Consider the following 25,264-nt stretch of genomic DNA (forward strand, 5'->3'; position numbering starts at 1 on the left):
TCCATTGATGACAGAGCAGCTGATTGGATGTTTGCTGAAAGCTCTGGGCCAGATGACATCATCAGATTTTAAATATTGATCTGTGACTGGTGATTAGTGATCAGTAGCAGTTGAAATGTTTGGCTGTCCCGCTGCTCTGTGAACCCACACACACTGTTGTTCCTTCACAAAGACAGGAAACACACCGCTGTGTGATGTCACTGAGGGGTGGGGTCTACGCCGCTGTGTGGGCGGGGCTTGCAGCAGACAGGAAGTGCAGGCGCTTCCCTGTGTAAACAGAGCTGCCCTGAGACCAGCCTCCTGCTATTGTTCTAAGTGAATGCCTGGCTCAGAGGCTGCTGGGAGGGAAATAGCCCCGTTCTGCAGACAGGGTGGCTGTAGCTCAGGAGATCCCTCGCACTTCCTCTGAGTGGCTGAACGAGGCATGTTACATCTCGGACAGAGATAACCTCTGCTGCATCGCAGTTCACCTGCTTCTCTCTGTCCAATCAAATCAAAACACAGACTCAGGTGCTGCTCGAGTGCTGACACACTTCAAGGAACAGGCAGGGAGCACGTGAACTGCCAAACTTCAAACCAGGGCAATGAATGCAGCGCGTGCTCCTCAGCTCAGCCTCAGACTTCAGGACGGACAAAACCACGTCCTGTACGGCCAAATATTCACAGCTCTGTCTGCGTGTGGCGACGTTCGATGCTGAGGATGCAGGTCCATTGTTTCAGTCCCAATCACCTCAAACGAGGCTTTGCATGTGCTTCACACCTGAGTTTTGTTCCTCCTGTTGGTGCAGTACATTCTAGTCACAGCTACCACCCCCACCCCCAAGGTTGAAAAATGAGCACTGACCAAACCCTGCAGTCCCTCTACTGTCCACCAGAGGCTTCGGCATACGATAGTGTGGACGCAGAGTGTTTTCAGACGAAAACGCTGTTTTCAAATCTATCCGGGCTAGTGTGGACGTAGCCTTAATCTAAAGCTGACTAAAATCTGAAGTGTTTTCAGCAATGAGAGCGTTTTATTGTCCTGGACATCAGATGTGAAATGTGTCAACATTTTGTTGCCTGTTCATGAGAAGCAGGGAGCTCCTGGCTACAGATCAAAGCTAAGCTGACTGCACAAGGAGATTACTTCTGATCGGATCACTTCCACACCGTCCCGCCTTTCTACAAAACCTAATTAGTTCTGATTGGATCTCGTCTCTCCAGAATATTTTCGTTTCGTTTTAACTGATGAAGTGTCGATACATTTGATCACTGTTTTTGTCCTCGTGTGTTAGTTTTATGTAGTTTACGCAGATATGAGGAAAAATAAATGTTGAATGTTCAGTGAGGGTTTCACGCAAAGGACTGACAAACTGAAAGCAGACGGGCTTCAGCCTGGAGTCTGCTTCCTCAGACTCTCTGTGTGAAACAGAGCTAACCTATTTTAGCCATTGATTTGTTCAAACTGTTTGTCTTTGGTTAATGAAACACAGCAGCGTTAACTCCTTCACTGCGCTGGAAGATAAATGTGATGTTTGTTAAGTGGACTGAAGCGTTTTTGCTTCGGGGCTGTGGGAGGAGCTCAGACCTCACTGTGACTTGTTCTGACATGAAAGCAGAGGAGCTGATAACTGTCATTCCTCTGCTTTCAGTCCATGAAGACAGTCTGTCCTTTCCTCAGTGTTAGAGACTTTCATTCATTCAGAGACGTTTGTTCTACAGCTGTTAGAAATGAGAGTCAGGAGAAACTAGAATCTTACAGACATGGAGGAAAGACAGATAGCCTTGGGCAAGGTACGAACCCCAAGTTGCTCTCTGATGCATTTTTTCAGAGTGTGAATGTTGGATGAAAAGCATGAAAAGTGTAAGTGTAAAAACACTGTGAGCAGCGGCCATGTTCTCGCTGTGCCTGCAGTGAAAAGGCAGGTCTGTTGGGTTAGCTTATGCTTCTATGTTGATTTAATGCGGTGCAGCCCAAAACTGTGGTTTGTAGATGCGCTACAGTTGGCCCAGCTCTCACAGCTCATCAGACAGAAACACCCACAGACGGGTTATACAGGTGTTTCCACGAGCTCGCCAGCATCTACCTGATGGTATCATCAGACAGACACGAAGGCTTTGAGTGAACAGAAACACCAAGTGAGTCAGCACACCTCCGTGGTTTCTGCACCTCTCTCATCCATTAACACGTTTAACAGGAATTAATTATGATCACCAGTTAACCCAACATGACTGCATTTCTGTCTCTGGACTGCAGCAGCAAACACAACTTACTGCTGTTTTAATGAGTGTGTTTTTCTCTCAACTGGCACAAAGGAGCCGAATCTTTGGATGAAAGTAATCAACACATGAAAGAACCAATGGCAACAGGCGACTCATGACAGATGTACAGAAATGTGTTTTTACATGTGTTTGTTTGTTGGTTGGTTCATCTGCAATGTTATTTTGTTTGTTTGTTATTTTGTTTGTTTGTTTGTTTGTTTGGAGTTTTTTGTTGTTTGCTCACTTTTTTGTTTCCTTGTTTGTTTGTTTGTGTGTGTTTGTTTGTTGGTTGGTTGGTTCATCTGCATTGTTGTTATTTTATTTGTTTCTTTGCGTGTATGTTTGTGTGTGTTTGCTTGTTTGTTTGTTTGTTTGTTTGGACTTTTTTGTTGTTTGCTCACTTTTTTGTTTCCTTGTTTGTTTGTGTGTGTTTGTTTGTTGGTTGGTTGGTTCATCTGCATTGTTGTTATTTTGTTTGTTTCTTTGCTTGTACGTTTGTGTGTGTTTGTTTGTTTGTTGGTTGGTTTGTGTGTTTGTTTGTTTGTTTGTTTGTAGTTTTTTGTTGTTTGCTCACTTTTTTGTTTCCTTGTTTGTTTGTTTGTTTGTTTGTTTGTTTGTTGGTTTGTGTGTTTGGGGTTTTTTGTTGTTTGCTCATTTGTTTGTTTGTGTGTGTTTGTTTGTTTGAATGTTTGTTTGTGTGTGTGTGTGTGTGTGTGTGTGTGTGTGTGTGTGTGTGTTTGCTTGTTTGTTTGCTTGTGTGTTTGTGTGTTTGTTTGTGTGGGTTTTTTGTTGTTTGTCTGCTTGTTTGTTTGTTGTTTGTTGGTTGGTTCATCTGCATTGTTGTTATTTTGTTTGTTTGTTTGGTTCCTAGGCATTGTTTTTATTTTGTGTGTTTGTTTATTTTTTTCCTTTAGGAAGGGGGTGTAGGATCAGGAGTGACCTTTGACCAGTCACCTTCAGATTAGATCACCCTGAGGGGGCGGGGCCTGAAAAGCCCAGGGTTGTCAAAATGGCAGCAACGTCCTCCTTGCAGAGCAAAGGTGAGTCATCTGACTGTTGCAGGTGAACTCCAGCTTATTTAGACTCTGATTGGATGAAGTCACCACATTCACACCTGATGAAGCTGTAGGGGAGCGTTCGATGGCGCTGCTCTGGCGCGTCTTCATGTTTACAGTCACAGCACATGAGCACGTGCTTCACATTACTGCCATCTCCCTGCTCGTGACCAGCTCGTCTGCCTCTTTTAAAACTACATATAGCGTCAGGAGGAAGTGAACAGCTTCCTCATTTTGACCTCAAAAACTGAACACAGCAGCTTTGAGAAGGTTGGGTTAAAATCTGTGGCCCGTTGTGTCATCACATTCAGCCTCTTGAAACTTTTCTGTTCCTCTGTCTGATCCTTTCTTTCAGGTCTGGGTCTGGTTCTGGTGGAATTTGGGTACGAGTACGAGGGTCGGGATGGGGTGCTGGTCACAATCAAACCCAATGAGCGCTACATCCTTCTGGCGAAGACCAACAACCACTGGTGGCAGGTCCAGGAGGATCGCAGCTCCAAGCCCTTCTACATCCCGGCCAAGTACGTCAAAGAGCTGCCGCTGGAGTTACCCTCTCCTCTGGACTTTGCTGATCCTCCCAGTACCGAACCGGTGCTGCCTGTCATGGCTCCACTCCCTGTGGCGGTGCCTGTCCCCATCCCAAAGCCTCTGGAAGAGTCCAGAACCAAACCAAGTGATGACATGACCATCAGACTCACACCCGATGCGGTCAAAAGGCACCACAAAAATGAAAATCGGATGTCTACATTTGGCGTCCCGCTGGACTTCCAAGATGTGGCACCTCGGCTACCTGGGGCCCCTGCTGGTCCTGCAGAGCCTGGGTCAACAGCAAACAGCAGAACTGCAAACTCTGCCGATGGCAAGAAGCAGCCCCACCCGTCAGGCTACGTGGAGGACGTCAGGGATGTCGGGAAACCTCGTGTTCCCAGCTTCAGTCCGGCAGACCCCCTCTCAGTGCCCCGGCCCCACGCCCAACCCATCCGGGTGGAGACACCGGTGATCCCGCCCCACAGCAACCTCCACAACATGTCCTCTTCCCCAGCAGGATGTCCGGACAGTCACGAGTCTCCAATAGAGCCAGATGAGGAGGACCTGGCAGAGGAAGAAGCAAGCGTGGAGGAGAACGGTGAGGAGGAGCGGGACTCAGTGAAGGGCGAGGATTCACACCACATCTACGAGTCCATCCAGGACCTGAACCTGGATCTGGAGGCTCTGGTCAGAGGGAGAGCGAGCCCTGCAGCACAGGCCGAACCTGCAACACCTGCCCTACCTCCCACACAGGTACGTCACCAGACTATGAAAATGATCCTTTGATAAAGCCTCTGATTGTTCCGTATGACTTTGATGTAATCAGATGTCTTTTTACAACACCTGGACTTTACTTTTATTGAAATGATTGGTAGAATGGCACAAAGGTAAAAATAAATGTTCAGGAACGGTTAAAGAACAACATGTTACAGAGTCCTCCAAAATAAAAGTCCTGTGCAGCGTGTCACTTCCTGCAGTGTCCACACAGGAAACAACTTTTGGAGGAAAAGAATATCCCAGTTCCTCTTTTAATTCTCAGCATACCAGAAACAAACTGCTGACCTTTGACCTCCAGACCCACTGAAGCTAAAGAAAACTTAGTTTAAAGATTTCATTTAAAACTATTTTTTCTGCACTGTTTACTGTTTTTGTTAGTTGTGATCTTAATGTTTCTTTCTTTTGGTTTTAAATTTAATAATTTACTGTTCTTTGAATATTTGTTTAGTTTAACTTTGTATTATTTGTATAAAATAATTTCATTGAACTCAAGTTGCTTAAAATCTACAGAGAGCAGACATTTGTGCGGGCAGGGTTACTGAGGGGAGCTTTTCCACGGTTCAGGGTCTGGTGATGTCACAGCAGGATGTAATGAGGTCAGCAGGATGTAGTGATGTCACAGCTGGCAGGATGTGTTCAGGGTCGGACAGGAAACTGCGAGAGGATGACGCTGCAGCGACACCTGCAGGTGAAAACAGTCTTCAGTCAAGGTTAAATCATGCTGCATTACAGCAGATAGAGCACCTCCTACCCAGCATGCTGTTCAGCTGCTTTAATCATCTGTCCATGCGTTTTCTTTTGGTTATCCAGTTCAGTGATGGGGGGGGGGGGAGCCTCTCCCAGCTGTCACAGGGTGAGAGGTACACCTGGACAGGTCTCCAGTCTAACACACAGACGCTGACTGCACGTGTTTGGAGGAAGCCGCCCAGATACTGGAATTGAACCCAGGACCTTGGTGCTGTGAGGCGACAGCGCTGACCGCTGCAGCATCGCTCGCCTGCTTTACTTAGTAAAAGTCTGCTTGCTCGCTCCAGCTGTGAGTGCATGATGAAGTGGGTGTGTCTGCTCCTCATTCATGGAGCAGGTAGACCGGCTCTGACCGAAGAGCCTCTGGTTGAACGCGACGCTGTGGCTCTGCTGTGATCTGAGCTGTGGACACTCAGGGTTTAAATTAGATGCAGAGATGGATTTAAGGTGGAAATACTGGAATAAAAGAAGTGATTCTGAGGTTTTCACCCTCAGGGGAGTTCAAATCATGTTCAAATCATGTTCAACGTCATGTTAGCGCCACTTCATCTTTCAGTTTCTGTGTTTGATGAGCAGTGGCTGGTCTGTTTGCTTCTTACCTCTGTGACCATCTGACTCCTCGCATTGCTTTCTGATGTCAGCAGGTAACGATGAAGATCAAGTGTGGGCGTTGCCTTTAAAGTGAAAGTTTTGAGTTTTCAGAATTTGAACTTTTTTCTTGTCAGAAATTTGCTGCTTGGGTTTAAAGATGAGCTGGCAGCTCTGAGTTTGTCTACGTCATATCCACAGATCACTCTGAAACATGACCAGCACCTCCCTGACATGAGCCTCAGATAGATTTGAAAACGGCATTTTCGTCTGAAAACACTCCGCGTCCACACTATCATTTTCACAGAGTTGTGCGTCCACATTGAAACGGCTGAAAATGCTTACGTTCCACTTGCAAAAGTGGGTGAGAATTAAAGAATTTGAAGAAAAGCTCTCTGCAGCATGTACAGACTGATATTAGGCTGTCAGAACTGAGAGCAAACAAAACAACTGCTGTATAATGCCCTCCGCTATCTTGGTTTAATTAGTCACATGACTGCATCATATGACTAAAATGTGTCCTCGTTTTAAAAAAGTCTCCGGGTTCGCTGTCCACACTGTGAAAACGGCGTTTTCAAAAGTATCCGCTTTGGAGAGCGTTTTCAACACGCTGCGTTTTCCTTGACCCAAAATGCCGTCTCAGTGTGGGCGGAGACGAAAACATATTAGTGTGGACGTAGCCTCAGTAAAGGTAAAGTAAAGGTGGCAGCAGGCCATAAATCAGCTGTTGGTGCGTGGAGATGGAGCGGTTTCAGCCAGAGTGTTTCTGACCTTCAGCTCCTGTCAGAGCTCAAAGGTTTTCAGCGTCTTCGGTCTGACAAGTCTCAGTGAAACTCAGCGTCCACATCATCAGCTCGGGACTTCCTTATCTGACTGGTGGAGCATCGAGACTGCAGCTCTGCTGTTTTCTGGGTGACCTTTGGCCTTTAGCAGTTGATGTCTTGCGTTAATGTTGTTCAGCAGGTGGTTTGTTTACCTCGTGTCAGCAGAGGGTGGAACAGATTTAGTCATCTTGTGTTTGAAGCTGTTTCCTCCTCTGAGGCTGTCCTGAAGCCAGGTGTGTCCCAGGTGAGGTGGCCGGCTGAGCCAGGTGTGAGTGCGCTGCTGTGTTTGCAGTAAATGAGCTGCAGCCGGATGTTTTTCTGTGACGCTGCACCTTTATGACTTTACCTGTGGTCATCAGTCAGCCAGCTTCCTGTCAGTCGCAGAAATAAAAGCTCTGCATCCTGGTTAAAGGGCAGTCATAAAGTCAGCCTTTCCTGATTGGCTACTTTTACTGTGTGTGTGTGTGTGTGTGTGTGTGTGTGTGTGTGTGTGTGTGTGTGTGTGTGTGTGTGGACAGCACAGTCCACTCCGTAGTGCTGAAGGTGGTCACGTCACAGACTGTATATAAAAGATGGGCGTACCCTCTGGACCTGATGGCTCCTCTGAACGTCAAAAGTTCATGTTGATGTTGATTCATGCTTTTCTTCAGTTTTTGATCGACTGCAGAATATTTCTAAACAAATCTGCTATAAAAAGCCAGGACAGGAAAACCTGCTTCATGTGTTTCTGTTTTACTTTGACACACCTGCTGTGATGCTCCAACCCGTTCTCACTCCCAAATCGTAACATTTTACGCTAGGTGACAAATCGTCAACATATTACGTTTTTGGGCACCCAAGGCGTTCCTACGTCACGACATCGGAAAACTGCGGACACATGAGAACCGTTTGGACTCAATCTACACATCTTCGCTTTTTCCCTTAAAATCGCTTTAGAAAACACTATTTCACCTCATTAAAGTGCTGGTTAAGGTTAGGAATAAGGTTATGGTTAGGTTTAGCGATAAGGTTAGGTTTAGGCTTAGGTATACGGTTATGGTTAGGTTTAGGCATAAGGTTATGGTTAGGTTTAGGGATAAGGTTAGGTTTAGGCGTAGGGATACGGTTATGGTTATGGTTAAGGTTAGGAATAAGGTTATGGTTAGGCATAAGGTTATGGTTAAGGTTAGGCATAAGGTTATGGTTAGGCTTAGTGATAAGGTTAAGTTTAGGGCTGCAGTACAGGGCTGGAAACCGCCGCGTACCATAACAACGTGGAAGGTCACCTTTCGCGTTCCTCAGGAACGCCGCAGGACGTGACAAAACGTCGGGATGTTATGCCTCGGGAGTGAGAACGGGCTCGATGCTCACACCTCTGATGAAGTCTCACAGCTTTGTTTTCATGCTAAGCTGACAATCGAATCGGGACCTTGTGAGTCAGAACTGACCCCAGCGCTAGTGCAGGCGTCTGTCATCAGCTCACAGAAACAACAGCAGCTAACTTCTCTTTGTTGGATCTCCATCCTGCTGTCGAGCAGCAGGTGGCAGCATCGGATTGTGTTGCTTCAGATTTTTCCTCAAATTCACCAAAAAGTCAAATGTAAAGAATAAAGGTGTTACAGGTGTTACTGTGAGCAGAGGTGTGCTGCTTACAGCTGCTGCTGGACTGCAACACTCTGAGTTGCATGTTTCCTGCAGTGTGAGACGGCTGGAGGCTGCTTTCTGCACGCAGCGAACCCCTATTTGCAGCTCCCTGTGGACCTGCAGTGTTACAGTGAGCGCTCCCAGGACAAGCGGGGAGTCCAAGCAGAGGCTCCAGCTGTTCCAGTCCCGGAGAACGTTTGGAATGCTGGTTTGGACGTTTGAGCTCACAGCAGCATCCTGAACAGGATCGTGTTTGCTGAATCCTTTTAGAAGATTTGGCCTTTGGATTTATTGAAGCTTTAGAAAAACTCCAAGACTTATTTATGAAGTGTGATAAGAGTCCAGGGACTTGAATCCCTGAGAAGATCCCAGGAAACTTGAGGAAGTTTGATGAATTCCAGGTGATTCCAGGACTCAGAAAGAAAATTAGGTGGTCGTCAAAGTTGATCTTTGGAGTCATAAAATGTTTCATGAGGTCAATGAACAGTGATCTGGCTCAGCAGTGTTGACTCCAAAAATGATTCACACTGCCCGTCAGAGGGGGCGGAGCTACCGAATCAGAGGGGGCGGGGCTACAGCCTGTGCAGTCTAAACACAAACGGATTCTAAAAGACTTTCTGACTTGTTCCTGGTGAGGTTTGATGCAGGACACACTTTGGTGATACTGACACAAACACAGATGCATTATGGGTAAGTCCAGACATGCTGCATTAAACTTTGATGCTGGTTAGAGATGTTGTCATTGTTTCCCTGCGTGCAGCTGCAGGTTCAGAGCAGACGAGCGTGTAGCAGTAAAGCAGGAGAGCAGATTTGTTCAGGTTGATGTGACGCTGCAGTCGGTTAAACACTGATCCCTGTCTCTGTGTGTTTGTCTCACATGACCACTGCAGGGCTGCCCCAGTCACCGGTGGTGATGACTCTAATGTGCAGGTTACTCCCATGGAGTAATCCTCCTGTGGAGTAATCCTCCCGTGGAGTAATCCTCCTGTGGGGTAATCCTCCCGTGGAGTATTCCTGCTCCACCTGTGCCGTGCTGTGTACAAGCACAAGTTTGATGTACTTTGAGTGTTTACACCAGAAAACCTTCTTCTTCTTCTTCGCGTCACATCCAAGCTTGTGCGTAAATATTCTTACAGTTGTAAAAAAGGTTTTTGTATAATGAGTCACATCAGTGCCAGGATGTAACTTTGAGTCTATGCATCAGTAATAATGAGTCCGTGTTTAACATAGAAACCCAGCACACTGAGTGGTCGGTCTGAGAAACATTAATGATGAGTAAAGTTTAGTTGATGATAACGAGAATTCCTGCTGAGCAGTGGAGCCTCGTACCCGGCAGCTGTAATGAAAGTGACCTGAAGTGAAATGTAAGACTTTCTGTGTTTCCCTGTGGCCACACTTGCCTCCTCGGTGTGACAGGAAGCTGTCCGCTCTCAGAGGAGGAAATCTTGGCAGAGGTGAATCACCTCCAATGTCTTCAGGGTGATGATGAGTTTTATCAGAACTTGGTGTATGTGTGGTGTTGTGGAGACGTGAAACGTCTTCATCACCGCGAGGACTCGTCTCCCTGAAGACTGAAAACATCCAGACGTGAGGCTTAGTGAAAGTCTGCAGGAAATGACTGCAAGTCACTGTGTGTGTGTGTGTGTGTGTGTGTTTATAAACCCTGGGAGGAGCTCTTCCTGTACAGCAGCTGATGATTGTCGTAAATGAGGCTGACGCTCCAGCAGGTTCCTGTTTGTTTAGCGGGGACCTCGTCCTCGGTGGGTCGCCGTGCTCTGAGCGTCTCTGTGAGGACTCGCTCTGCAGCCCTGCTAACGCTTGCTCGTTGGACCCGTGGTCGTCTGCGCAGAGGTGTGGGAACCCCCTAAACTTTATTAAAAACAGATTTTTGCTTTCTGCAATGATTCTTTTCACTCTGAGGAGAAAGGAAAGTTAGGCGGATGAAGCTGGATCTCCATCAGGATGATCACATCACCGCCATGCTGCCGTGTGGGTGATGGTTGGGGGTGGGCTTTAAATGGGCTCATATTTGTCTGCGTTCTGTAGTTTTATGACTTGAGGCTCTGAGGCGTGCAGCACAGAGCGCTCTGTCGTCCAGATGAAGAAGGAAGGACACGGCCGGTCGTCGGGTTAAGTCACATGCAGGAGGTCTAAACACTGTGACGAATCCACGCCGTGAACATGTCACAGCTTTGACTCAGAGTGTGTCGTTTTGTGTCTGACGTTGAAGAAATCCGCGCTCTCTCTCTCTCTGTAGAACCAAAGCTCGCCCGACCCTCTGTCGCCCATCTACGCCAACGTCCCCTCTCTGAAGAAATCAGCTCCGCCTCAGGGCTCTTCTTCTGGCTCCTCCCTCTCCTCTCCACCTCCCACAGACCACGCCCCCTCAACATCAGACCACAGCCCATCATCTTCTACCTCCTTGGGCATGATCAGCCCCAACTGCCTGGTCAGCCCACAGGACAGATTGCAGGTAAGGTGACCTCTGACCTTTCCAGGTGTGTTTTGAGTTCATTTTTGTGTTCGGGTCACTTAAACACCAAACGGAGATGAAGCAGCAGCGCCAAAAGTCTCTGAAACTGCATGAAATGAATGTGAATGTAGACGAGAGCTAAACTATCAGGACAGATGAAGGAAGCTGACGTGCAGCTGAGGAAAAGAAGTGCGAGAACAGAGATGACCGGAGTGGGGTTCACATGGTGAAACCATACGGTTTGGGTTCAAATCTGTATTTAGAAAAATGCAGGAATTCCTTCTAAAAGGAGAAAAATGTGTTTAAAACATTAAAAAGAGCGTTTGCATTATATATGGTTCATTTTTACAGGTTTCCTGTTTTATTGTGAAGAGTTTTGTAAGAGGAAGTGAACGTGGTTGTGATCGGTAGCGTGCTCTGACAGAAGTTTGTGCCCGTGTTCATGGATGGACTGTCTGCTCGACGGTCTACGTGCACATTTTGCAGCTGTCTGTGACATTTCTGCCCCACATCCACGAGCAGCTGCTCACTTTTGTTTCAGACGCCCGCTGATCGCTTTGCACACGCGACTGTTTCTGTACAGACAACACGCCTCAGCTGTATCATGAGCCTGGCATCACAAAGTAACGTTTACATTCGGTGCAGTTTCCAACACCTTGTGATAAAACTGAAAGTTCTCCGAGCTAAATGGCTTTTCAGGAGCCAGACAAACAACACAAACTGAACGCTACACTTAGTCTTACTGAACACGTGGACACATCTGCAGTAGGCATTTGGACACTTGTAGATGGAAAAGTTATTTCAATCCAGGCACAGACTGAGAGTTGCCCATCCTCAGCCTTACTCTCTCCTTCCAACACTTTGCTCGTGTCCTGCATGAGACGTCCTTTCAGGTGACACTGGTAGTCCAGCAGCTGCAGGACGCCACATCCATAAGTGACACTGCCAGGTGTGGTAGAGGAGGCGGGGGAGCGGGACGGGCAGCTGAAGCTGCAGGAACAACACCTGGTTCTTTTCTTAACAGTGCGTCAGCTGAAGTCATGAAGCAGGATTACAAAAAGAAAAGAAAGTAATTACAGTTACTGAGTTAAAGCTGCCATCGGGCAGCAACCCTGGAGTTACTAAAACACTGGATTCAAAGCAGTGTGACAGCACAGGAAGTGACTGAAATCTAAATGAACTCGAAGGTAAACGATAGGTCAGACACCACGGCGGCATTAAAAGAGCAGCACTGGCTAACACATAAAAGCTCAGCTAAGCTAGCAGTAAAGACACAAAGGAAGAGCAGAAATCTAAGATTTCAGAATTGGACGAAATCAGAAAAATCCATTTTGAGCGAGACGTAGATGAGTGTGTACGCTCGTTTCCTAAAACGATGAACGCTGAGAGTGACGTGAAAGGAGACGACGGTCCAGACAGAAGAAGGGTTGAAGGCTGACGACGCACAGCTGACGTAGTGCGCTTCATCATGCTGTACCGACAGATTACACACCGATGTAAAGTGGTCGATAAAGTTTAGTGAGAGACATGAAAAAAGTGATCTGAAGAACATTTGTACAAATGGCTCGTTGGATTTCTCTGCCATCGTCACTCTGACCTTTCATTGTGTTTCACTCCAAACTCCCCGCTGCGTGCACCTGCAGCTCAGAGGTAATTAAAGTTTGATCAGCTGTAATATGAGCATGTGGGGTCTGTTCCACAGGGATCTGGTGACCAGTTACTGGACACCAGTTTGTCTTACTGGTTGAGCAGGTGTCCATGAGCCCTGTGCCCCTTTCTTTCTGTCCACTGTCTGTCTGTCTTCACTGTCCCACTCTCCAATAAAGGCCCCCAAAATAATCTCATGTCTGTAGCCAACACTCACTGTACCCTGATGGGATTGTTTCAAGTGTCACATGTGAGTCTAACAGGTTTTATATATTTTATGTTGTCAGTATTTTTCTGTGAACTGGTGCAGCGGTCTCCAGCCCCCGGGCCACGGCCCGCTACCGGGCCGAGAGAGCTGAGACTCGGGTGTGAAATTTATGGTTTTCCGGATTTTTAGTGTTAACTCGGTTTCCCTGGGTCTTTTCCCGTGTTGTAGTTGTGTGTCTTATTTTGAAAAAAATATTTACACGTTACCATAGCGACCAGAGAGCATTAAGGGGCAGAGAGGAGGATGTTACTCCAAGTGTTGTTGGAGCATTTCAGGAGGACGCTGCTAATAAAGTTACACAATCAGCAGTGTTGGGCAAGTTACTTTGAAAAAGTAATTAGTTATAGTTACTAGTTACTTCTTCAAAAAAGTAACTGAGTTAGGAGTCCGGTGACGTAGGCGGTCAAGATGGCAGCTTGAATGGGGAAGCTCCGTCGCAGTGGCAGCTAATTTGCATTAGACTCAGAACATTACGCTACACAACACTTACAAAACATCACCTCGGGACAGTGGGAAGCTTGAAGACTCTTTATGAAAGTTCAGAAATGCCGAGTCACCAACAAAAACTTACGCTTCGGCGAAAGCTAGTGAGGTGCATCCGCCCTCACCTCCAATGTCGGATACTATTCAGACTGCTACAACTGAACAAATGGCCAAAGACATTGCAAGTATTTACGCGCTACTTAAGGAAACCTCCGAGACACAAGAGAGCAAGCTGAATGCTATCCAAACTGCTACGAGGGCAGTGGAGGCTAAGCTAGCGGATATGGCTACTCGAATAAGCAACGCTGAGTCTCGCCTGGATTTCCTCGAGGATGCTAGCAGAGCGCTAAAGGAAAATCCTCCTGCTACTAGTGATGAGGTGAACGCTCTACGACAGAAATTAGACGACCTCGAAAACAGAGGACGGAGAAACAACCTGCGCTTTGTCGGCTTTCCGGAGGGCTGCGAGGGTTCGGACGCTCTGGCGTTCATGCGCAACACGATCCCACAACTCCTGAAGGTCGACTTCCCAGGCGGGCTGGAGATTGACCGCGCACACCGCAGCCTGGTGAGACGCAAACCTGACGGTCATCCCCCGAGGGTCATCATCGCCCGATTTCTGCGGTTCCAGGACAGGGAACGGATCGTGGAAGCTGCGCGGAGGCTGGGGCAGCTGTGCTGGAACGGCCACCGCATTATGATCTTCCCTGACTACTCCAAACTTGTCACGGACAAACGGGCGGCATTTAATCCCTGTAAACGGCTGCTGCACGAAAGGAAGATAAAGTTCTCCCTACTGTTTCCAGCGGTGCTGGTGCTGAAAATGACGGAGGGCAGACGTGAGTTTACCGACCCAAAAAAAGCCCAGGACTACATTCTGTCTTTACCTTAAGGGAGTTATTTACAGTCAGGGCTTGGATTTAAACACTACCCTTCTCTTTTCTTTTTTTTTTTTTTCTTCGTTTTTTGCCCTAGCGTTACTTAACACGCTACACACGATATACTTTGTACCTCCTAACTGTTTAGTTTCAATGTTATAGGGCTTCGCAGTCTGATTTGATTTTTTCAGTTGTGCTACTTTTGAGAATACGACACAATCCGCTTGGTAGAGAAGCTCACTAAGACTATTGAATTCCTCTCTTATTAATTCAGCTGTTATGAAGCTTTTTTCAGTTTGTCAGGGGACAGTTCTAACTAACCTGCATAGAGGTCTAGCTAAGTCAGTTAGTTAAGTCCCGGAATGTCTGTTTTCTTCATATTACATCGACTTAATATGCTGCTGCTGCTGGCGACGGGTCCTGTTTATGACTGTTCGACTGGTTAGAGTCACGGACCATAAAGTTTATGTTTTGCTTTCTGGGGCTCATAGCCCACCTGAGGGTGACTAGTGTTCTCGGTCGCCCCGGACGTATCTGTTTAAATGTTCATCAATTGTTATTTTTATTTACTTCCAATCCCCCCCATTTTTTTCACAGCCAGCCTTCCAAATATTGTCCACTCAGTACTGAACTCCTGGTTCTAATAATAAGTTACCCCACTGTTATATGTCTGATACGTATTGCATGATGGCGAATAAGCAACAAAGGGCCCTTACTTTAATGACCTGGAATGTAAAGGGCCTTAACCATCCAATCAAAAAAAAGAAAATCATGACATTTATCAAATCAAAAAAAGTTGACATTGCCTTTCTTCAAGAGACTCTTGGGGAGACTCACTTGTCTCCCCAAGAGTCAGATGAACTTTGCCGTGATTGGGTGGGTCAGGTATTTTTTTTTCGTGTGGCAGCAGTCAGAGTAGGGGTGTCGCAATTTTAATTCATAAGCAGTTACAGTTTAAATGCACCCGGATGGTTAAGGATGAAGATGGGCGGACATTGCTACTCTTGGCTGAGATTCAAGGGCATAGGATGATTTTAAGTAATATCTATGCACCAAACATTGATGACCCCACCTTTTTTGGAAACTTGGAATGCAAAATTAGTGATATGGACGACTACCCAATCCTGATAGCAGGGGACTTCAATTTGGTCATGGATGATATACTGGATCGAAGCACTCCCTCACAGCGACACTCTAGATCAGCTTCGGTCGCTATAAAAATGTGTAGGACCTTGGGTTTGGTAGACATATGGAGAGTATTCAACCCATCCACAAGAGATTACACCTTTTATTCTGCCCCCCACAACACTCTGTCAAGAATAGATTATTTTCTTCTGTCAAATTCTATCATGCCCTCAGCAATGTCTTGCTCTATTGGTAGTATACACGTTTCTGACCACGCCTCGGTCCTCTTGCATCTGAGTTCATTTGGTAGCCCCCTCAAGTCTCCCAGATGGAGGCTAAACTCAAGCCTTTTACATGATCCCAACTTTCTCCACTCCTTAAGAGAGCAGATCAATTCTTATATAGAAATTAACCTCTCTACAGCTCCTAGTGCAGGTGTAGCATGGGAAGCTTTGAAAGCTTTTATTAGAGGGTTCATCATCCAGCATGCCTCATATAAGAAAAGAACTGCTCTGACTAAGCAGATAGACCTGGAGAGGAAGATTGCCATAGCTGAAGCCGCTTTTAAGGCAGACATGAGCTCGGCAAATCTGACCCACCTAACTAGACTGAAATATGAGTTTAACTCAATCTTGACTCAGAAAATGGAGTTCTCTCTATTTCGGGCTAGGCAGAAATACTTCGAAGATGGAGATAAACCTGGCAAACTGCTTGCAAGATATATTAAACAAAAAGAAGCTCAGACTATCATAGCAGCAATTAGAGCACAGGATGGCACTATGGTGTCAAAACCTACTGAAGTGAACGAAGCCTTTAGCGACTTCTATATGCAACTCTACTCTTCAGAAGTACAAGCAGACTTTCAGGAAATTAACAGTTTTCTCTCCCCCCTCAACCTCCCAACTCTCTCTAAGACTCAGGTGGACTCCCTGGATGCCCCAATTTCAAAGGAAGAGATCTTAATGGTAATCAAAAACCTTCCAATTGACAAGGCCCCTGGGTTGGATGGGTTTACAGCAGAATTTTACAGGAACTTTGCAGAGGAGCTCTCCCCTTTACTCCTGCAAATGTTTGAGGAGGCCCTGGATAAGGGCAGCCTGCCACCAACACTGTCAGAGGCACTTATTTCCCTTTTCTTAAAGAAAAACAAAGACCCGCTTGACTGTCAGAGTTACAGACCAATAAGCTTGATCAATTGCGATTGCAAAATTTTAGCCAAGGTACTAGCAACCAGATTAGATAAGGTTATGACTTACTTAATACACCCCGACCAAGTTGGTTTTATTCGGACTCGCAGCTCTGCTGATAATGTTAGACGCCTAATTGATATTATGTGGGCGACCCAGAATAAATCCCCTACGGGGGACTCCTCTCCAGCTATAGCCCTCTCCCTAGATTCAGAGAAAGCATTCGACAGGGTAGAGTGGCATTTTCTATTTTGTGTAATGGAAGCATTTGGCTTTGGCCCAAAATTCATAAGGTGGGTCAAACTTCTCTACAACAATCCAAGAGCATCAATATTAACGAACCGTATTATATCACAGTCCTTCGACCTCCACAGAGGCACAAGACAGGGCTGCCCTCTGAGTCCTCTGCTTTTTGCCCTAGCTTTAGAGCCTCTGGCAGCGACAATACGTAGAGACCCTGATTTTCCAGGTATCCAGGTCCACAATAATAATCACAAATTGATGCTCTATGCTGATGACGCCCTGGTCCTAATATCGCGGCCAGAACGCTCTCTACCTGCTCTCTTAAGAATTATTACCCGGTTCTCTAATATATCAGGATATAGAGTGAATTGGTCAAAGTCTGAAGCGCTCCCTCTGACAGCCTTCTGCCCCAAAACCCTGTTACAGCCAGGGGATTTTAGATGGCCTCAGACTGGTATTAAATACTTGGGCATTACATTCCCCCCTTTGTTATCTAACATAGTTCAGGCTAATTTAGAACCTCTATTGGACAAGTTCAGAACCGACATAATTAGATGGTCCCCTTTGTTTCTCACCCTTTGGGGTAAAGTTAACATCATCAAAATGAATTGTGCTCCAAAATTTAATTACCTACTACAAACACTCCCGCTAAAAATCCCATCAAAATATTTTCATCAATTTGACAGATTATGCAACCAATTTATATGGAATAACAGACACCCTAGAGTAAAGCTTAAAAAGTTACAGCAACCAGTGGAGTCGGGTGGCCTGGGGGTCCCAAATTTACTGTTTTACCATTATGCTTTCAGTCTGAGACACATGGTTCACTGGGCTCTCCCTCCAGAACGAGCCCCCCCATGGTTTAGTCTGGAGAGTACTTTGTGTTCACCACTCCCTCCGATGCACATTTTAACCACCAAGCTCCCACCAGATATACAAACCCACCCCATTCTTTCATTTCTGCAGACGGTCTGGAAGAAGGTGGCCTTGCTGTTAAATTTTGACTCCCACCTTCACACTGAGGCCTCCTTATGGCTCAATCCCAAACTCTGCATTAATAAGTTTCTGTTTTTCTGGAGACTGTGGGTCCAGAGAGGGATACTTGTTCTTGGAGACCTGTATCAGGGGAGAATTCTCAAGTCCTTCAACGACCTTAAAGCACAGTTTCAGTTGCCACAGAGTCAGTTTTGGAGGTACTTGCAGCTCCGGCACTTATTGCTCAAAACCTTTGGTTCTTCCTCTACACCACCTCCAACTATTGGATATCTCAGCTACATCAAAAAGATCTCTGGGGAGGTCGTGAAGTCTCTAAATATTACTCAATGCTTGTTGAGGGCACGAGTAAAGGGCTACCCGCCCTCCGGTTAGCTTGGGAATCTGACCTTGGTGTGGTTTTTACAGATCAGGAATGGACTACAATTTTGCAAAATAGTAAAAAGGTGTCCAGGGAACTTGGAACGAGGCTAATCCAATTCAAATTACTACACCGAATTTACTGGTCACCACACAGATTGTATAGGGTGAACCTCATACAGTCCCCTGAATGCTGGAGAAGTCAGACTGGGGTGGGCACATTGACCCATATGATTTGGACCTGTTCTAAAACCCAAATCTTTTGGACTGAGATACACGACTTTATCAAATCAACTATACGATGGGATATTCCTTTTTCACCAAGACTATTTGTTTTGGGGGACCCATCACTCCTCAAATATGCTCCGCCTAAGGCCGCCGAGTGGGTACAGACTGCATTGATGCTGGGGCGTAAACTCATTATCTCCCAGTGGAAGGCCCCTTCCACCCCACCTGTCTCTGTATGGCATCTTCAACTAGGGAGACTCGCTGCACTAGAACAACTCTCATACAGACTTCTGAATAAAGTGGAGAGTTTCCACCTGAAGTGGGATCCATATCTGTCCAGAATAAAAGGATCAGACTAGAACTTAGAGTGGGACAGGAATTCTGACGAAGCACTCTAAGGGATGTCAGAGTGTGGCATGCAGTAAGACAAACGTAGTCATGGGCTGGCTGTTTGGTGTTTTTTTTGTTTGTTTGTTTGTTTGTTTTTGTTTTGTTTTTGTTTTTGTTTTTTGCTTTGTTTGTCCCCCCTCATTTTGGTTTTGTATTCTCTACTGTTCTGCTGCTATGCTGATGCTTTTTTTCTATGTGATGTAATCTGTCTCTACAGTGGACTGTAGTGTTCTAAAAATACAATAAAATGTTAATCACAAAAAAAAAAGTAACTGAGTTAGTAACTGAGTTACAAGATTCTACCCTCTGGGCTCCAGGGTATAATTGGCCATTTTTAACCACTTTGATGTTTCCTCTACATTTCACCTTTAAAAACTATTTATTTGTATCATCAGCACAACCTCACGTGTCTGAATTTACAGTTGTGTTTTCATTTTGACTGTATTAACACAACTGATCTAAAATCAGACAAAAAAACATAAAATCAGAGTGGAAAAAGTTACATTTTTACTGTAACAACCACAAACATGTTCACTGAATCATATTTCATAACTTTAAATGCAAATATAAATTGTCAACTTTAAAATCCTATGCACAAGTTTTGCAAACAACAAAGTTATTTGCATCCATTTACCTTTTACCCTTTTTTAAATAACAATTTCAGACTATTTACAGAACAATCAGCTATTCTTCAATAAGATGCCACACAAATTATTTGTGCCACTCCAAATAATGTCTGTCCACTATAAAGGAGAACATCACAGCCTGATACCTGCAGGTCTGACAGCAGCAGGTGTATCACTCCTGTTTCTACCTGGAGACAGCAGTCGCCTCATTGTTCTGACACACAACACAAAACTGTCCACAACACTACACACTAACTACACAAGACAACACATTAACTACACACTCCAAACACGCTAAACGTCACAAATCTCTCACATCTCAAAACTCTCTCTCTCTCTCTCTCTCTCTCTCGCTGTCATTCCTAAATCTTCCCCCTCTTCCTAAACAACCAAATGTCATGTTGCCATATCATTATTTGATTGGTCGGCATTTTTCCACCAACACGAAAGGGCTGATTTTTTGTTTTGTTTGTTTATGTTTTGCTCATAAGCAGAGAGTGCTTGCTGTGCTGTCCTTAGACAGTAAACGTGACGAAACTATTGAGGAAAAACACGCGTATATATTATTTATCATGACTCTGGTTTTACGTGGCCTATCAACACAATTTATAAACTGGTATATGTCACCTTGTTGCTTTGTCTTTAAGTGGTCATGTGATTGGCTTACCACGACTACTTTATTCTTCCTCAGTCAAACAGCAGCACTCATGCGATTGTTTTGCCCCCTTAGCTCCAGGTGTTGTGCCAAAAGGTGATTGTCTGCCAGAAAGTGATTGCTGTCCGCGCGAGTGCACGCAGCTGCTTAAAGCTGTAGCGCCCAGATTACTTACAGCTACTTCCTGCAGCTGATATAAGATGCGGTAAACTGAACACAGCTTCAACCGTCTGTTTGCTGAAAAATAGTAACGGACCGTGTTTTCTTGTTAGTAACGGTAACAGCGTTGTAACGATAGAAATAGTAATTAGTTAGATTACTTGTTACTGAAAAAAGTAACGCCGTTATTCCCATCACTGACAATCACACAGTGAATTCGCGTTTATTATTATATTTACAAAATTCCAGCTTTTGTCTTGGTCATATCATTTTGTTTTGTTGTATTTATCCGCCACACCTTAAAGACCGGTCCGTGAAAATATTGTCTGACATTAAACTGTCCGTGGCACAAAAAAGGTTGGGGACCGCTGGATTAGTGAATCTGGTCCACAGCCACAAACAAGTTTTAACTTCTAGTGTGCAAACAGCAGAAGAAAGGCCTGATCATCATTTTACAGAGCACTAACTACCTAAAGTTTGTATAAGTAATATTAAACAGTGGAATAAATGTCATCAATAAACCAAAGTGTAGGAATTACACCCAAAGAACTGCATATAAAATTAAATCTATAGACAAGTTTAGCGGAGGAATAAAGTAAAGCAGGAAAAATATACAATTTCATTAAAAATATAAAAATGTGATTACAATGAAGATTAGAGTACAACACAGAACATGTAAGAGTGTGAAGAAGGACAGCAGGAAGTACAACAACAACTCTGATGACCAAACAGAACCAAAACAGACTTCCTCATGTAAAACCTCCAGTGACTAAGGAAGGTCCTGGATGTGATGCCTTCATTTTTCCTTCCATGTGAGTGCACTCAGTCCTGCTGTGCTGACCTCTGTGCAGGGCCACACTGAGCAGGACAGCAGGAGGCAGCCTGGAACCAACCACATGAACGACTCTCGCAATCCTCCACCCAAGCCGGTTAGAGACCTGGACCGGTCCAAGGGAAAAGAAGGGGGTCAGCTGACCTCCACTTCCCCCGTCATCTCCCCCGCCTCCTCTCAGGTTTGAACCGCTGCCTTCATAACCCCCCAGTCCATTATCAGGTCCTCAAAGTGACGTCGTCATGCTTCCTGTCAGGGCTCCGGTGGCTGGGAGAAGGTGTTTGATGAAGTCTCAGGGAGACCTTACTACTTCAACCGCAGCACACGAACCACATCCTGGAATTTACCCGAGCCATCCTCTCCGTCACCCCCACCTGGATCTGCAACCCACAGGAAGCACGAGGGCGGCCCGGTACGACCCAGTTTAAGACAATGACCAGGTTCAAAGTCAGAACATGACAGTTCACTGTAAACTAGAACAACAAACTTAGTCGTTTTTTAAATTCTGAAATATGTCAAAGTGTCACTTCAACAACTGAAAAACTGAAATACATCTGATATGTTATCAGCTGTATCAGGTGATGCTTAGTGAACAGGTGGTCTTTGTATTAATGAGGGTTTAGGTTTGATTAAAATGGTGAACTTCCTCCAATGTCTTCTCTTACTTTGATTGCTGAAAGCCTCCCCTGCCAGAGGAAGACTATCCTGTAGGCGACCATAAAGACGCCAGCTTCAGAACGGTACCACACACACAGACTGAGCACACGGTTCATTGTCACCCATCAATGATAGTCCTTGGATTGTTCAGAATATTCTCCCACATTTGTGCCTTTTTCTCTCCACAGCATCCTCAGCAGAGCTTGGGCCTGATACCCAGAGCTCACCTGGACCTGAAGGATCCTCAGGTAATCGGTCGGTCAGCGCCATCTGTGTGTCTGCATTTTATTTGCATTAATCCATTGGTTTGTTGACTGTTACAGATTCCCTCAATGCCCCAAAGTCTGATGGGAAATGGAGTTTGTGAGGACGGAGCGTCGCTGCAGGCCAGGAAGCTGAGACTCAGCATGGGAGAAGACGTGAGTGAAAACCTTATGGCACAGCAACAACCTTTACAGGCCTGCGTCACACAGACTTTAACTGGTTTCTGGGTTTCAGACGTGTTCCCATGGCCACCGGAGGAACTTCTCCGATCACACTGACATGATAAGCAGACACGCCTCCCCCGACAGTCCACAGGTAGACACTTACCTGTGTCACTATCACGGCTCCATTCATTCGCATTGACTCACTCGTTCCCGCTCATCCATTCGTTCATTTGTCGATCTGATGTCATCCTGTTCTCCCTCATCAAGCTCTCTAATAGGTGCAGACTGAAGAGGAATCTGTCCAATCAGAGCACAGGGTCCAGCTCACAGCATGTAGGTCTTGGCACCTGATTGGCTGTTGGGGATATTAGTGAAGGTTTCCAGCAGATCTGGTTCCACTAACTCATCACATTAACATCTTACTAATCGCTGCCTAACGGGAACTTTTTGGGCAGTTCAGACTGACAGCGCCACCTGCTGTGCTTCCTCAGTATTACATGTTAAACATTTAGAAAGATTTTTCCTGACACCATGAAGTTCATGTGTGTTTATCGGTGTTCAGGTTTTTACTGTAAGGCTGAATTTGCCCAGAAAGTTGCTCAGTGTTTCTCCACTAACCCTTAAATCGCAATCAATAAAAGCCATCCATCACGTATTAACAGCTCTGAGGGTCTGATTGGTCTCTTTCTATGGCACTGCTGTTAGTTCTGGTAACTCCAGCATCTCTGACTTTGTCCACACTGTATTCTGGAGGCTGGTGTGCACACTGAATCAGACTTTGTCCACAGGTTCACACCACACTCTGGTGGTCCTCCTACTTCTCCTGTAGCATCAGCAGATATTCCTGGCCTGATTCTGTACACGAGCGTAGCTGGTCTTTGACCTGCTGCTTCACTCATACAAACTCTGTGCAACGTTCAAAGGAGCACGAACAAATAAAACAGGAAACCACCTGCAAAGGAAACATGTGCACGTTGTCCAGAGTTCATGAGGAAAATGGTTTAAGACATAAAAACTGAGAGCATTAAAAGAAGACGCTGCTGTGTGCAGTGTCCGTGAACGCCCCATCCATCCTCCACTCACGAGAATGAATTCTGAACGATGTGCAGATCGTCTCTGATGATGAGCCAAGGACCGAAACCAAACACCGTCTTGTGTGACACTCCCAGAAATCTTGGACACAATGCTAAAATCAACAAACGCTAAGTTTAATATTTGCAGACTTCAAAGCAAGCTGGCCATTAACTATGACTCAAGCTGTAAGCTTACCAAAGGAGTTTACCCTCCCAGACACCACTCCATGTGTTACTGTTTCAAGCAAACCAACAAGCAGTGTGTGCATGATAAAATTACCTGAAGTAGAATTTAAAACAAACTCACAGTAAGTTCTGCTGAATGAATAAAAGGCACCACACCTGGGCCAGCTTTTATCACGTTGAAGGTACAGGTGTGCTGCATCAGCTGACCGCCTCGCAGAGAGGAGAGCAGCAGCAGCACGAGGGCAGTGGGAGTTTCAAGGCTCAACCTTGATTAATGCACGAGTAACACGCTGGATTGTAAAAATGGCTGCTGTGGAGAAGCTTTGGTTCACGTGGTAGTAAAGTCCCTCCTGTGTTTCCTGAGAGCAAACTCTTCCTTTGTCAGATGAAAAGCGTCTTTCTGTAAACAACAAGTTCAGTCATGTTTTATAATTTTTGTTGATGTACTATTTAATTAGGGATGCAAAGGACGTCACTGAGGGATTTCTGGAGGTCTCTCGAGGCCTTGTTTGTGTCCGTTAGGAGGTCCTCTGTCCACCGAGAATGTTTTAGGTGTCCTTGAATAATCACATAAATCCTTGAGTTTGGTTCCTGGAAAGATTTTCAGGTATTTAAAAATGTTTCCAGCACTGATCAGACTGATGGATGAAATGGGACAGGCTGATAAAAGGCCTTTCATTAGACTCTCACCACTCCCGTGTTTGCGGAGGAGTCACATTTCAAAGCAGGTAACCTGAGGACTCAGCTGTGTGTCTGCATTCCTACAGGGACACCTGCTGGAGAAAGCTGGGATTCTCAACAAGACTAAAGTGGCTGAAAATGGAAAAAAGATCAGGTGAGAGCAGAAAAGTTCAGTTTGTTTTTTAAAGCTGGATGTTCTGTCCTAATCTCTGTTACAGTATACTGTAAAGGTAAGGTGTGTGCTCGTATCTGTTCTGTGGGTTTTGCTCAGAGGTAACTGTGTCTGCTGATTTTTGGACAGGAAGAACTGGAGTCAGTCGTGGACTGTCCTGCATGGAGGGATCCTCACATTTCATAAAGACCCCAGACCAGCCGGGAATGCTGTAAGAATCAGTTTACATAGTCCAACAGGAGCTCAATGCACCTTCTGCCTCGAACCATTACTTGTGTTTTCTACTCTTTGTAGTAGTAAACAACATTTCTCAGGACTAAACACCTGAGAAATGTTTGGATTTCATATGTGGAAGACTCTTAGATTGATCTAATAAATGAACAAGGCAACCAGAGAAAAACTAACTTGTGAGAAAGAATTCAATGAGTTATTAAATACAAACAATACCGCCAGCATTAATAAATGGCTACGATACAGAAACTTTAGATTTCCATCCATGAATAATTGATCCTATTGTGCTATTAAACTATGGTGATGATGAGGAGGAGGAGAATGAGGAGGATAATAAAAAAAAAAAGCAAAAATCAAAATTTATTTCTATAGCACATAAAAATACACCAAAGTTGACCAAAGTGCTTCAGAGTCGGTCAGAGCAAAATCATAAGAAGGAATGAAAGAAACAGTTAGAAGGAGAGCAGGAAACAATATGAACAATATGGGTAAAAAACATAACTAGCCACAAAGTAACAAACTAGTTTGAATCAAAAGCCAAACTAAAATAATAAGTTTTAAGACGCAACTTAAAAGACTGGATAGACTCAGAGGAACGAATATTAGGAGGGAGGTTATGATGAGGAGGAGGAGGATGATGATTATGACGGCGATGAGGAGGAGGAGGAGAATGAGGATGATGATGATGGTGGTGATGATGGGGATGATGAGGAGGAGAATGAGGAGAATGAGGATGATAATGATGGTGATGATGAGGAGGATGATGGTGATGATGAGGAGGAGGATGAGGAGAATGAGGATGATAATGATGGTGATGATGAGGAGGATGATGATGAGAAGGATGAGGATGATGATTATGACGGTGATGATGATGATGACGATGAGGAGGAGAATGAGGAGAATGAG

The 25,264-nt window shown here is 45.3% G+C and overlaps 1 protein-coding gene across 3 annotated transcripts in view; it reads left to right on the plus strand.

Moving 5' to 3' along the window:
* Nucleotides 1-25,264, plus strand: part of LOC134626632 (rho GTPase-activating protein 12-like) — a 37,530-nt gene that overhangs the window by 3,642 nt on the left and 8,624 nt on the right. For 2 of the 3 annotated variants that reach the window (XM_063472611.1, XM_063472612.1), the window contains exons 2-13: nt 3,156-3,281; nt 3,652-4,577; nt 10,641-10,856; nt 20,950-21,111; nt 21,187-21,342; nt 21,611-21,670; nt 21,776-21,835; nt 21,911-22,006; nt 22,086-22,166; nt 22,283-22,348; nt 24,042-24,109; nt 24,257-24,338. In XM_063472611.1, coding sequence (XP_063328681.1) covers nt 3,251-3,281; nt 3,652-4,577; nt 10,641-10,856; nt 20,950-21,111; nt 21,187-21,342; nt 21,611-21,670; nt 21,776-21,835; nt 21,911-22,006; nt 22,086-22,166; nt 22,283-22,348; nt 24,042-24,109; nt 24,257-24,338 — 2,004 coding nt within the window. In that variant the 5' untranslated portion in view covers nt 3,156-3,250. The remainder of the gene's footprint in view (nt 1-3,155; nt 3,282-3,651; nt 4,578-10,640; nt 10,857-20,949; nt 21,112-21,186; nt 21,343-21,610; nt 21,671-21,775; nt 21,836-21,910; nt 22,007-22,085; nt 22,167-22,282; nt 22,349-24,041; nt 24,110-24,256; nt 24,339-25,264) is intronic. The other variant, XM_063472614.1, reaches the window with a different exon arrangement.

Source organism: Pelmatolapia mariae, linkage group LG4, assembly GCF_036321145.2.
Source record: "Pelmatolapia mariae isolate MD_Pm_ZW linkage group LG4, Pm_UMD_F_2, whole genome shotgun sequence".
NCBI classification, from domain to species: domain Eukaryota; kingdom Metazoa; phylum Chordata; class Actinopteri; order Cichliformes; family Cichlidae; genus Pelmatolapia; species Pelmatolapia mariae.